Source organism: Blennius ocellaris (assembly GCF_963422515.1).
Source record: "Blennius ocellaris genome assembly, chromosome: 13".
NCBI classification, from domain to species: domain Eukaryota; kingdom Metazoa; phylum Chordata; class Actinopteri; order Blenniiformes; family Blenniidae; genus Blennius; species Blennius ocellaris.
In genome coordinates, this window is record NC_137662.1 from 22,820,778 (window position 1) to 22,833,464 (window position 12,687).

Below are 12,687 nucleotides of genomic sequence, written 5' to 3' on the forward strand. Positions count from 1 at the left end.
CAGGACTTAATGTTGTTCTGCAGATTTGCCCCACATTAATGCATTCTCATTTAATTTTGAACCCGAAAGCGTCGTTACGATAAGCAATGTCGAAATCGCATTTAAGCAATGACCAATTCATTTTCGTTAGAATTGAGTGGCATCTCCAAATACTGGTCCAGTCCGTGCACGAGCGACGAGACACTCCTGATCCAACTACATTGTTTTCTGCGTGATTTATTGTATTTCTTGTGGAAGTGCAAATTGAACAAAATACAAAGAGCAGGAGGTTGTGGGGGGGGGGGGGGGGATGAGAAAGCGTGAAGGAAGAATGAGCTGACAAGCTGGGAAGCCTGTTGACACACGTGGCAGTCCACAATGTGCTGACCTCAAGGAATGCGGCTTCCCTTCTCAACCTCAATAACTGGGAGGGATTGCCCGGGAGCCAGGAACCCAGCTCTGTGCTTGACGGGGGGGGGGGGGTGCAGGACGAGGAGTTTCCAGAGCGAGCTGGGGATAAGGGTACAAAAGAACGGGGGCGGGGGAGCGTCACGGGGGAGTGCCAGGGGAGGCTTGGTGTCTTTCAAAAGTGACTGGATAGACACCCCACATGTTTCCCCGGCCCTCTCCCCACCCAGCCCTCCACCCAGCCCCCCACCCAGCCCCCCACCCTCCTCCTCCTCGATAACAGCAGCTGATGATGGGCTCCACTGAACGTAGAGCAGATTCACTGGGCTGAATCTGCCTCCTTTTTTGGTCGGTGTTGTTTAGGTGGTTGTGAGAGACAGTGTGTGTGTGTGTGTGTGTGTGTGTGTGTGTGTGTGTGTGTGTGTGTGGTGTGTGTGTGTGTGTGTGTGTGTGTGTGTGGTGTGTGTGTGTGTGTGTGTGTGTGTGTGGTGTGTGTGTGTGTGTGTGTGTGTGTGTGTGTGTGTGATTGCCCCACCAGCCTCTGTGATGGTGGGAGAGGAGGAGGCGACTAAGTGTGAGCGATGTTGCTCCCCCTCCCCCCTCCCCTCCCCTCTTTCTCTCTCTCTCTCTCTCTCTCATGCTTCTTCTCCTTCATTTCCACGGCCACCAGGACCCGTCCTCCCTCTCTCCATTTGTCTCCCCCCCCCCCTCTCTCTCTCCATCGTTCTGCCTGGTTATGCAATGCACAGTCCTCCCCGTGGTGACTGACTGGTACTGGAGATCTACCGTCGCGTCGCCGTCACTGGTGGCAGATCGGTAGTGGCAGGGCGACGGTGGCGCCTCGTCGCGCACACATCCGCTCCATGGGATTTCCAGCGTCCCTTCCTGCCGCCTCTGGATTATCCGCCGCCGCCACACTTTGTTCGGGGACCCGCTCGCGCTCACCTCGCGGAGCCGAGGCTGGAGTGTCACACCGACGGCCAGACATGATCGCGCACGGTGTTGATGTGGACGCTCGCTGGTGGGGAAGGGTGGTTTGTTTTTTTGAGAGGCACTAACTGCATTGCTCTGCAAGAGGAGAGAGGAAAGCAAGAAGCGTGGTGGTGTGGGTGTGTGTGTGAGTGCAGGTTTACAGAGGAGTTGCGTGGAGGAGTTGAGGCAAAGCGGTGGAACTCACGAGCGGAGATGGGAGGAACGGTGGGGAAGAGAGAGGGAGCAAGTGAGGAGAGCGTTCCTTCGCTCCCCCCCAGCGCAGACCGCTAGCACTTGAGCAGCTGCGATGGCGACCTCCTGACTTCAAAGGAGAAGAGGAAAAGAACCGACCACAAAGACGTTTGCAGAAGGGATTTGGTGGAGGAGGGTGAGGGGGGGGTGGGGGGGGGAGTGTGTGTGTGTGTGTGTGTGTAAACTCGACAGGTGGCGCTAAAGAGCAGAGGATTTGACTGGCTTTCAAGCTATGGACTGTACCTCCAGATCAAGCCTCCCCCCACTTTTTAACCCCGGGGTCTCCATGTGCCAAGTGTCCCTGAAGGAAGGGTTTTCCCGTGAGGACCCACAGAGCATGTCGGATGATGTTGTCTTACACCTTAGACGCCTTAGGGTAAGCCACTTTCCCTTCATACCCTTGTTTTGTTCCAATTTCACCTCAGTCGCACGACGAGGATCGTGGTTCCCTCCAACGATCCTGTTTACATTTCTCTTCAGACATCCATCTTCTAAAAGGAAGGTGGGAAATCAGCTCACAACAAGTACTGAGAGAGAGAGAGAGAGAGAGAGAGAGAGAGAGAGAGAGAGAGAGAGAGAGAGAGAGAGAGAGAGAGAGAGAGAGAGACCGGAGAGTGTGTGTGTGTGTGTGTGTGTGTGGGGGGGGTTAATCATTAACGACGTATAAAAAGAGGTGGGCGAAAGTAAGTGGGGAGGAGGAGGAGGAGGGGGGGGGGCATTAAATCACGCTTATTTTGACAGGGGGGGGGAACGGCGCCGAGCGCCACCGCTGGCAATTTCCACGGTTTCATCGCAGATAATCCGGCAGTGAGAGTGAGCAGCGGAGCGTCGGGCTGCCCGCGGCTTCAAGCTGTGGCAGGTCGTAAACACTGGGTCTCAACAGACTGATCGCCGCTCCCGCGCTGCTTGGCCATTGTTCCGTTCGACCCGCGGTTGATTTCCTCCCGGTTGCGTGGGATCCCGTTTGAGGGGGGGGGGGGGGGGCGAATCTGGTAGATTGGCGGGGAGAGAGGGAAGAGCGAAGGAGAGAAGCATGCAAATTCCAGCCATGTGCCGTTTTGTCTTTCCCCTGGTTTGGTGACACGATCTCCACATTGTCTCTTTTTTTTTTTGGTTCCAGAAAAGGTTGAGGTGAGCCATCGGGACCATGGGCACCACGGTCATCACCCTTGAGGACGTGCGGGCACTGGAGCTCAAGGAGGAGCAGGAGGAATCCGTCTTGGCCATGTTGGGCATCGTCGGCACGTTCCTCAACCTCTTCGTGATCGTGTTTGTTTACATCTACACCACACTGTGAAGTGCCGGACGAAGAGAGACCAGGTTTTCTCTGATCAGACCGGAGGAAAGTCGAGGGACCAACGATCTCCTCGGGTCTCGTCATGACCGCTTCGCCCACGCAGACAAGTTGGCGGCAGGACAGTGTGGCGGAGGATGATGAAGAAGAAGCCATATTGCCAAATCACAGCCACGAGCCAGGGAGATAACAAATGGCTGGGAGATGCGGTGGATGTGATCAAGACCCCATGCTGGACTGACAACCCCCCACCCCCCCACCCCCACCCCCTACAATGTGGCCTGGAGGGGGAGATAAACTCTCTTCTGATCCACTTCCGCCTTTTCTCACTGGACTAACTGGAAAAGAAACTGGAGTTTTGTGGACACCACGGATGGCTTTCCCTCTCTTTGTACTTCACTTTATAGTCGTTGGTACTGCGATTGCTCGAAGGGCTTTGACGTGGCGTCACGAAAAGCAGAGCCCATAGCGTTGCTCAAGACACGGCCACCGATTGGCCCGTCGGGGCCGAACGAGCTGCAGGAGTGCCGCGTGGGGAAAAAAGCAACGTGGTTGTGCTCCACTGTCAAATGAACTCATCACATGACCGCCCACTCAGTTTATTTTCAACAATCCGTCCGGTGTTTGGGGGGGGGTGGAGATTCAGAAAACATCTGAACATGGAAGTATTTTTTTTATAGAAGCAAGGTACGTTAGAGCTGCAAGAAATGACATGTATTTAAACTATGTAGCTGATGAACTTGTACAATGACTCTGGGCCTGTCCTCTTCTTTCCTTCTTGCATTTTTGTCCATATTTGGGGGCGGGTGGGGATGATTTCTTCCCGTTGTTTTCAGGGTAGTGTTGGCAGTCCGTTCCTTTTTTTTTTTTTTTATAAATATTTGTATAAAGTCAAGATGTATTGTGCTATCAAGAGACTGAACAATAAAGATGACAGCATATCAATCAGGGCAGCCTGGAGCTTCATCTATGGGAAACGCAGGTCAACGAGGGTAAACGGTGCCCCGGGTGGTGGTCCCTGGCACCGCGAGACCTTTCTTATGAAGCCAAGGATGGTCTTCATTCAGGAATTCCCCCCCCCAAACACACACACACACACACACCTCTGCCTATTTCAACCCGTGGTAATAGAATCTGAAACGCCATGGGTGAGTGGCGATAAATTGCAAATCCGCAAATCTATTAAGGAGAAAGTGGCATTGAATGAAGGTGGTGTGGTTTGTTACGCTGCTACCTGGCTGGGAAAAGCTTTAACGGGAGGGTTGAACAAGTCTGTAGAAAGACGAGGCCACGACAAATCACATGACAACACGTTATGAATTAATGCTGGTCCGCTTCAGTGTAACATATATTCTCTTAAAAATGTTGTGTTTTCAGTTCTAAATACAATATTTGATTGTGAATCGTTACATCTGAGTACGTACTATTAGAAATATATAGAAATGGAAACTCCATTTTGGATATTCACAACTCCGAATATAGACTTTCAACACAAACTGAAGCCAATTTTGAATCTTTATGTGGAGCTGAGCAGGATAGGTTTTGTTAAATTAATAAATCCATCGATTTAAAAAAAAAAAATGCATCTGGTTGGGGGGAAAAAATCAAGACTAATAAAATAACAGTAATCATAAATAAATAAAAAAGTGAGAAAAGGTGATTCTATGGAGATAGTCTGACAAAAATTGAAATCAAAGAAAAAAAACAACAATTTAATGCCGCAGTTCATCCTGACGTAAGAAATCAATCACACCCCGAAGCAGTTCTGTAATTTACCGCGTTCAATTTACTGTGTTTCACATTCAAGCCTACACTTCTAATTCAAGAACTGCTCTCAGTTTATTCACGTCGCAGCAAACCTGGCAACTTTCCGAGGATCGGCTTTCGGCGAGGCTTGTTGTACACACACAAGGTCACGCTGACGTCGACAAGCTGGCATTTTGCCTTTATAGCAATATGATCTTCTTTACGTCACTCTGGATACGATTCCAATATTACTCTGCGATCACTGGGACGGGACGGCAAAGTGTGACGGGCGCAGGGTGTGAAACCAGCCGGCCCTTTCTTTACACGACCCTCCCAACATCTCCCAACATCCAACGTCGAAGAGAAAGAGGCACCACCTGCACCACGCCAGCATGTAAATCTCATCCGTCTTGACGGGAAATAACAAAAGAACAAAATCCACGACGGGACCCGGTGTTCGCCGGGAGTCGCTCACAGTGTGCAGAAATGTCCATCCCCAATTAAGATAAATTAGTAATGTGGTGACGTTCAAAGTATTACCTCTCACTAATGGCTTAGCCGCCTGTGATGGAGTGCCAGGCGACGGCGGGAAATAGTAATGTATCCCAAAAGGCTTTGCCAAGACACTGGTGATTAATGTGGAGCAGTGCGCAGGGGTGACGGGACATGGAGCCGAGGGGCGGGGAGGGGGGGAATGGAGGGTATGAGCGGCAGACAGAAGGGGATTTGTTTGTGAAGAGGGCGATAAGATGATTTACGTCTACTTTTTTTAAATGGTTAGCATACGTCTGTGGGACTCGTCGCTGACCTTAGCCACTTACGCTACTTATGCTAACTGCAGCCGTCACAACCGAGCCCCGAAGCGTAAATCTGACCCTTAAATGAAATGGGAGGATAGAAATGTTTTAAGTACAAATTTGGTGGAAAACAAGTTGAAATTGGAAATAAGCCTGATATCAATGTAAAGGCCATTTTCAACGATCGCGCAAAATACTGTAAGTCGTCAATTGTGTTGATTGTGCATTGTTTTTTTGCCTGCTACTTTGGAAATCAGAAATAACACCCATTGACAGCTTCCTGGATTCTTTTGTCACTTTTAAATGTCCTCCTGCGTCCCAGGATGGACCTTTAGGAGGCCCAGTTTAGGCCCACAGGCCTCATGTTTGGCACTCTTACTATCGGCCTGAGCGGAACTTGGATGATGGTTCAGTCGATATCGACTCAACATACCACAGGACTTCCATCTAAAACAGCCACTTTGAACACTATCCACCAAATGAAATTTATTTGGAGCCACAAAACATTTCTCACCTTTAAAATAAAGATTCTGGTTCATACAGTTTATAGTTTTGCTTAACATAGACAGAAACTTAATGTTGGATTGTTTTCATGACGTTTAATCACATAAGAAAAGGACTTTCCATCTCTTTTCTTATATCTTCATTTGTTTCAGGTATTCCTAGATTTAGCAGATTTGATCTATAACATTAACCTCTATAGTCATTATCAGTCTAAATGTTGAATATTATGCGTAGTTTCAGATAATATCAATAACATATGGGGGCAGAGGAGTTGATATTAGTTAATTATAGTGATGAATCATCAGCAAACGTTGGTTTGGATTTCCTCTTTTATCCAATACAAACGGGGAGGATAATGATGTAAACATGCATTAAAGAATAATATACATGAAGGACTTCTCATCTTTCTTGAACTTGGTAATGACTACAATGGCGTTCTATTATCAAACTGCGTGTTAAGTTCGTCTCCATAAAGGAAGAGTGACATGATGAAGGCACATGACATGAACTCATCACACACTGGGCCATTATTTCAGTGTGTGTCGGAGGCATCCAGCAGATAATGAGGAGCAATTACAACACGCCTTTTTATCAGCTCTTATTTAATTATGAGACCTGGAGAGCCTTAACATGCGCCTGAGGAGCTGCTCGGGCGAGCAGAGGCGGCACACACACACACAGACACACACACACACACACACACAGACACACACACCCCGGACCGGCTCCGAGCCGATAAGCTCCAGTGCAAACAGGAGGGAACGAACGCTGCACGACGTCAGTCCAAACTCAATACTCACTGAGGCCTGATCAAACACATGCAGGCGGGGGGGGGGGGGGGGGGGGGGGGGGTCCACTGTGTGCTACTATAGATCAATCTGCATCAGGGTTTCCAGTGGTTTCCCCTCCGACTGCGGCTGGGAATCATCGGTGAAACCTACAGCTTCAATGATGGTGGAGAATAAAAACTCTTTCCTAATGAGTGGACGGCCCCTCAGGGTCAAAAATGTCCAATTCTGTGACTCACATAGCAAATAGTTATAGAAGGCATCGTTAATATAACACATAAACATGTAAAACATGATGTTTCCTGTTGCTAACAGGTGGTTCCATGTCTGCATGGATCTTGGCACATCACTTCCAGCTTAAGTAAGGACTGTTGTATAGACGGGCCTTAATCTTGGATCTCCTCTATAAGAGGGGTTCAACACGTTTTCACAGTAAACGCCAAAGAGCAGACTTGTTGGGTGTCGGGGACATTTTTGCGGCTCGACGTGTTGCACATGTCGACCAAATTTCTTGGATGAAGAGGAAAAGCTTTGCCTGTTTCAGATGTCGCAAAGGGGAAATCAATGTAGGGGTGCGGAATGGAGCTACTTTGCCAGACACGCGCACATTGACCATGAAATATAAATAATGTTGCCACTTCTGACATGTGTGCACATTTTAACAAAGGTTTGGGCATTTTTAGGCAGTTTGGGCTGTATGATATAGAAGTATAACAACAATTATTCCTTGCATTACAATAGGGTCTCTGCCAAGACTCGAAATATAACACTATTATTCAGTATTTTCTCATTTTGTTGTTGAAATTAATGAAAAACAAAAAAATTGGGACTCGCCGCTGTTAAAGAAGCTCTTGTGGTGTTTACACTGTGAAAGTGGAGGTTGAGTGGAACACAATAAGGGGCCGGCGGGCTGGCGGCCCCCCCCGAGGGTCAGCCCAGCACTAATAACCAGATGGCCCCCTCGGCCGACCCCCCCGACAGGAAATAGGCAGCAGACTGACCCGACCCTGAGAGTGCTTCTACCTACACTGCACATATTACACCAACGCAGCATTGTCGCACAGTCAAGCTGCACCGAGACGGAGAAAATGCTGGAAACCCTGAAAAAAAATCCAAGAACCACAGTCGTCGTTTCCTTCCTGCAAATATTCATTCACGCCTCTCGATCAGCCTGGATTCTGTGGAATCGAGAACCTGCACCGGCTCTGCTTCGGCCCAAACAATCTGCAGCGCCACCTGCTGTTTCACCCTCGCCAAGCTCCCCTCACACTGCAGGATCTCCCGCCTCAGTGCTTATCCATCCCGTGGAGACTTCCACACATGAAGCCACTCAACCTTGATCTTGTCCTAACTTAAGAGTATTGACGTTGATCATTTGCCATAGCATTAGTATTAGCTCCACGCAGGTTAATTTTGTTGTCGATGGAGCAGCAGCCTCATTTCTATTCCCCCTCCTCCGTTGCGTAATGAACAATTGCAATCATTAAAGAAATCAGCATGAAAGCTGGATAGGAAATGACATCCAACTCAATTAGAAGTTTTTCAGACGGTCTGGAGAGACTGTTTGTTAAATCTATAAAAAGACATCAGAAAGACTCCAGCTGCCTACTATTCCTCCATAATTGAACACAAAACCACAAAAACAACCCAGAGTTTCTCGTCGGTACGACAGTCGGCCTGACACGAAGCCACGGCTCTGTCGAACCTCATATCCCTTTAACTTTGAGCAGTAACGACTTTGGAAACTTCTTGAATGACAAAAAAAAAACCTTTCTGAAACCTCAAGTCCCACAGTCAGCAGTTCAGGGCACATAAAGGCATTTTAAAGCATATACACTGTTCCAACAGTCCGTCATTCTACCAGACACCTGAAGAACAGTGTGGAAAATCAGTTTTTCTTTTCAAAGCCTAGAACCCATGTCCTGGATTCATGGAGCCCAGAACCATAATCGGAGATGAGACAGAGATGAGGCCTACCTGAGTCATTCCGTAGGTAGGAGGACATGGCGGGGATGAGGCAGGACTGGCTCAGCAGCTCCTGCAGCACTGCCGGCAACGCCGAGGTGTTGTGGCCTCGGCCGTCTGCGGAGGAGCCGTCGGCGCCGTGGCAACTCCCCGAGCCGGCTGGGTTGATGTAGCTGGCCAGGACCTGGAGGGACGACACGGCCACGTCAGGGAGCGGCACCGGCACAGTGGGCTCTCCACGCCGAGTCACGGTGGTCGACTCAGGCTTCACGTGACGAGAGAGGGGAGGCGGGAGGCAGTGTTGTTCAGGGAGGGAGCAGGACGGTTCAGTTTGGGCAAACAAAAGAAGAACCGATGACAAACTGGCCACTAAATGAAAAGGATGATAGAGTGACAAGCTATGTGACAAATGACAGATGTGAGAGCGAGAGCGAGAGCGAGAGAGAGAGAGAAAGAGGGAAGAAAAGAGGGAAAGAAAGAGGGAAAGAGAGAAAGAAAGAGGGAAAGAGAGAAAGAAAGAGGGAGGGAAAGAGGAAAAGAGGGAAAAAGAGGGAAAGAGAGAAAAAGAGAAAGAGAGAAAAAGAGGAAAAGAGAAAGAGGGAAAGAGGGAAAGAGAAAGAGAGAAAAAGAGGGAAAGAGGAAAAGAAAGAGGGAAAGAGAAAAAGAGGGAAAGAGAAAGAGAGAAAGAGGAAAAGAAAGAGGGAAAGAGGGAAAGAGAGAGGGGAAAGAGGGAAAGATAAAGACAGAAAGAGGAAAAGATTGAAAGAAAGAGGGAAAGAGAGAAGGAAAGAAAGAAGGAAAGAGAGAAAGAGAGAAAGAAAGAAAAAGGAAAGAAAGAAAGACATCCCCGGACCAGTTCCAGATGTTGACAGCTCTGACCAGTGCCGTTCCAAATCCCCCTCGACATTCGCTCCGCTCCCTCTCTCTCTCTCTCTCTCTCTCTCTCTCTCTCTCTCTCTCTCTTTCATGTCTTTGCCAAGTCTTTGATGTTTCATGTCGGAGTCACCCTCCATCCATCCAAACAGCCTGGACCTGTTGGCTGCCGCCTCCGTACGGGAGCCGGATCGTACCGCCTTCCAGAGTCAACGCCTCACACCGCTGCTTACCACCAGCATCAACGGGAAGAAGGTCGCCGACGCCTCAGAGTGGACGTGGACGTCTCAAGAGGACGTGGACGCCTCAGAGTGGGACGTGACGGCGCCTACCTGCAGCAGACAGGTGACGTGCTCCTCTTCCAGCCGCTGTTTGGTGAGCGCCTGCTCCACGTCCCAGCCCGAGGCCGTGGATCCTGTGCCGAAACCAGTTCCCTTGGCCCAGTACAGCTGCTGCTCCTCGCTGGTCCCCCCACCGTGACAACTGGACATCTGAGGCTACAACACACAATAACAACATTGTTATGTATATATTGTTATTGTTATTTTATTGCTACCATATTGTTATTGTTATATTATTGCTACCATTATTAGTAGTACTATACACGAGTATTATACACTATTACTCGTTATTATCTGTATTATTGTTATTATTATTATATAATGCCTACTTCTAATGGCTCTGCCACTGCACCTTACTATTTATTTATTTATCTTGCTTTTATCTCCTGCTTATTTCTAAGTGCCCATGTTCCGTTCTGTGTTTTACTTTATGTCTTATACCCGGATTTTTTTTATATTTTTATTTTTTACTTTTATTTCTATTCTATTGTATTTTATAATATTCGTATGTACCAGATTGCTGCAACAAAACAATTTCCCTTTGAGGATGAATAAAGTAATTATCTATCTATCTATCTATCTAAACAGGCCTGAGAACCAGTGTTAACCTGCTTTGTTGTATCATGGAATGAGAATGTAACCGCCTACTTCAACGGTGTGAATAGAAACTGGCAACGGAGGGAAGAACTTGGCAGATCGATGAACGAGCTGTGAGGTGACTTCACCCTCTGCCCTTGCGCAAGACATGTTGATGGTTTTGACCATTATTGCTCTCGATACTGGGGTTTGTCTCTATTCTCTCATTCTTTCACCTAACAGAGAGAAGTCCTTTTGGCTTCGGACGTGGACGAGCACCAGCAACGTCCCTGAATCCAGTTGATGTTTTGTGCCTCCGACTCGTATTGGAAACACATCCTACCCCCGGCGGGCCGGGCGGAGGCAGATCAAGGACAGCCACGGCCACGGCGACAAATCCTTGGCTCACGTTCAAGTAATCGGCCTCATGATTCGTCGTCGGCTTGAGCGGCTCCATAAATCCAGACTCGGGAGAGGAGGAGGTGGGGGGGAGGGGTGAGGCTACGTCACCACCAGAACAAAACACACAGGGTGTCCTCGGATGTTGCTGCCACTTTGATCCAGGGATGTTTGACAGAAAACGCTTCCTGTTCACCGATTTAGACAATCTATTGGAACCTTGCTTTATAATCTTCACAGTGGGTAAATAGAAGAGTTTGTTTCCACTGTGAGGCCAGGAAAAGTCAATTTCACCAAAAAACAACAACAAGAAAAGATGTGTATTGGTTGATCGTTGTGCGTTATTAAGCAAAAAAACCAATGAAAAATAACAAGTCAAATTATTGTGGTATAACTTAAAGATTGAAATAACAAAGGCAATATATTTTTTCTTTTTTCTCTAATTCTTTAGACTTAAACGACTCAGTTTGAGGTGTTTTTCTGTCAGAACGAAATTCTGTTGACAGTCAGATGGATTTCACTTAATAATGAGGCGATACAAAAGTACGTCACCGTTCAAGGAGTTCGTGAAAATGTAACCCAAGGAAAAAAGGTTGCATCAAATCTAAAGCGAGGGAAACTCAAGTAAGCAGAAATACTCCCGGCATCGGTCATTTTATTTGACGCGTCATTCTACCTGAAAAGTAAATAATCTGCTTCCTTTGTTTCTCGCCCTGAAAGTGGCAATTACATTGAGGACCCGTCGAACATTTTAACGCACGATGTGATTCGTATCATTCATGATGAACAATTAGGACATTTGTGGCTGAGCGGAGGGAAGCAGAGGAGCCTGTTAATGATGGAGAGAGAGAGACAGAGAGAGAGAGAGAGACAGAGAGAGAGAGACGGTGTTCTGGAGGGGAAAAGAAAGAGTGAGAGATTCACAGATTGGAAAACGAGTGGTGAAAGAGTGTGTGTCCATCAGTGTTTCAACCTGGGAGTCTCCATGGAAACGGTTGGGTTGAACAGTATCAGGTGAACCTTCGTAACGACTCTACGCAGATGATGCGAGTGTCTCTGCAGTTTGAAATCTGCTCTTCCGAATAGCTCTTATTTTGCTCGTCCCTAATTCAAACTGCATTTGAGCCCCGTTTTGACTTTTTCTTAAAAAACATTTCCATCACATCTACAATTTGTTCCATTTTCCTTCAGTTTTATGCAGTGAACTTATTCGAGTTATTGCAGTTCTCTGCAATGTGACGATGACGTTGCGACGCGTACCTCAGAGACGCTGGTGGTGGCGTTGGGGTTGCGCGGCGCGTGGTGGCTGAGGGCCGACAGGCAGGCCAGGATGAGGTGGATGGCGCCGATCTCCAGCGCCATGCGTCTGAGCAGCACGCCGTCGTCGGTGGTCAGCGGGGTGCTGCTGAACAGCGCCCGCAACACGTGGAAAGGCAGCGTGGGCAACACGTTGGCGGATGGAGATTGCAGGATGTGACCTGGGGAGACGGCGAGGAAACGGTTAAGGGGAAACTCCTTTGGCCTCTTTACTCCCATTTAGGTCTTGCCTTTCAATCTTTTCCCTTTTTAAGCCACGGAACTGGAAAACTGATGCTGTTGCTAAAACACAGACGTGATTCTGCGAGGAATCGGCATTTCAATTTGACACAAGACTACAAAAAGCAAGCTGGTATATTCCTCGTTTTTTTTTTTTATTAATGACTCAAACTTAATTTATTGATGCTGGATGCTTGATGTTGACCAGGATACTGTAACTTTGACAAAGCCAAATTCACAGTCAGCACATGGCTTCC

The 12,687-nt window shown here is 48.0% G+C and overlaps 1 protein-coding gene across 1 annotated transcript in view; it reads right to left on the reverse strand.

The window, feature by feature from the left end:
* The window catches only part of birc6 (baculoviral IAP repeat containing 6), an 88,345-nt gene that overhangs the window by 27,685 nt on the left and 47,973 nt on the right, over positions 1–12,687 (reverse strand). Inside the window, 3 exon segments of the mRNA XM_080507482.1 lie at positions 8,718–8,889; positions 9,911–10,075; positions 12,155–12,372. Of these exon segments, the coding sequence (XP_080363608.1) occupies positions 8,718–8,889; positions 9,911–10,075; positions 12,155–12,372 (555 nt within the window).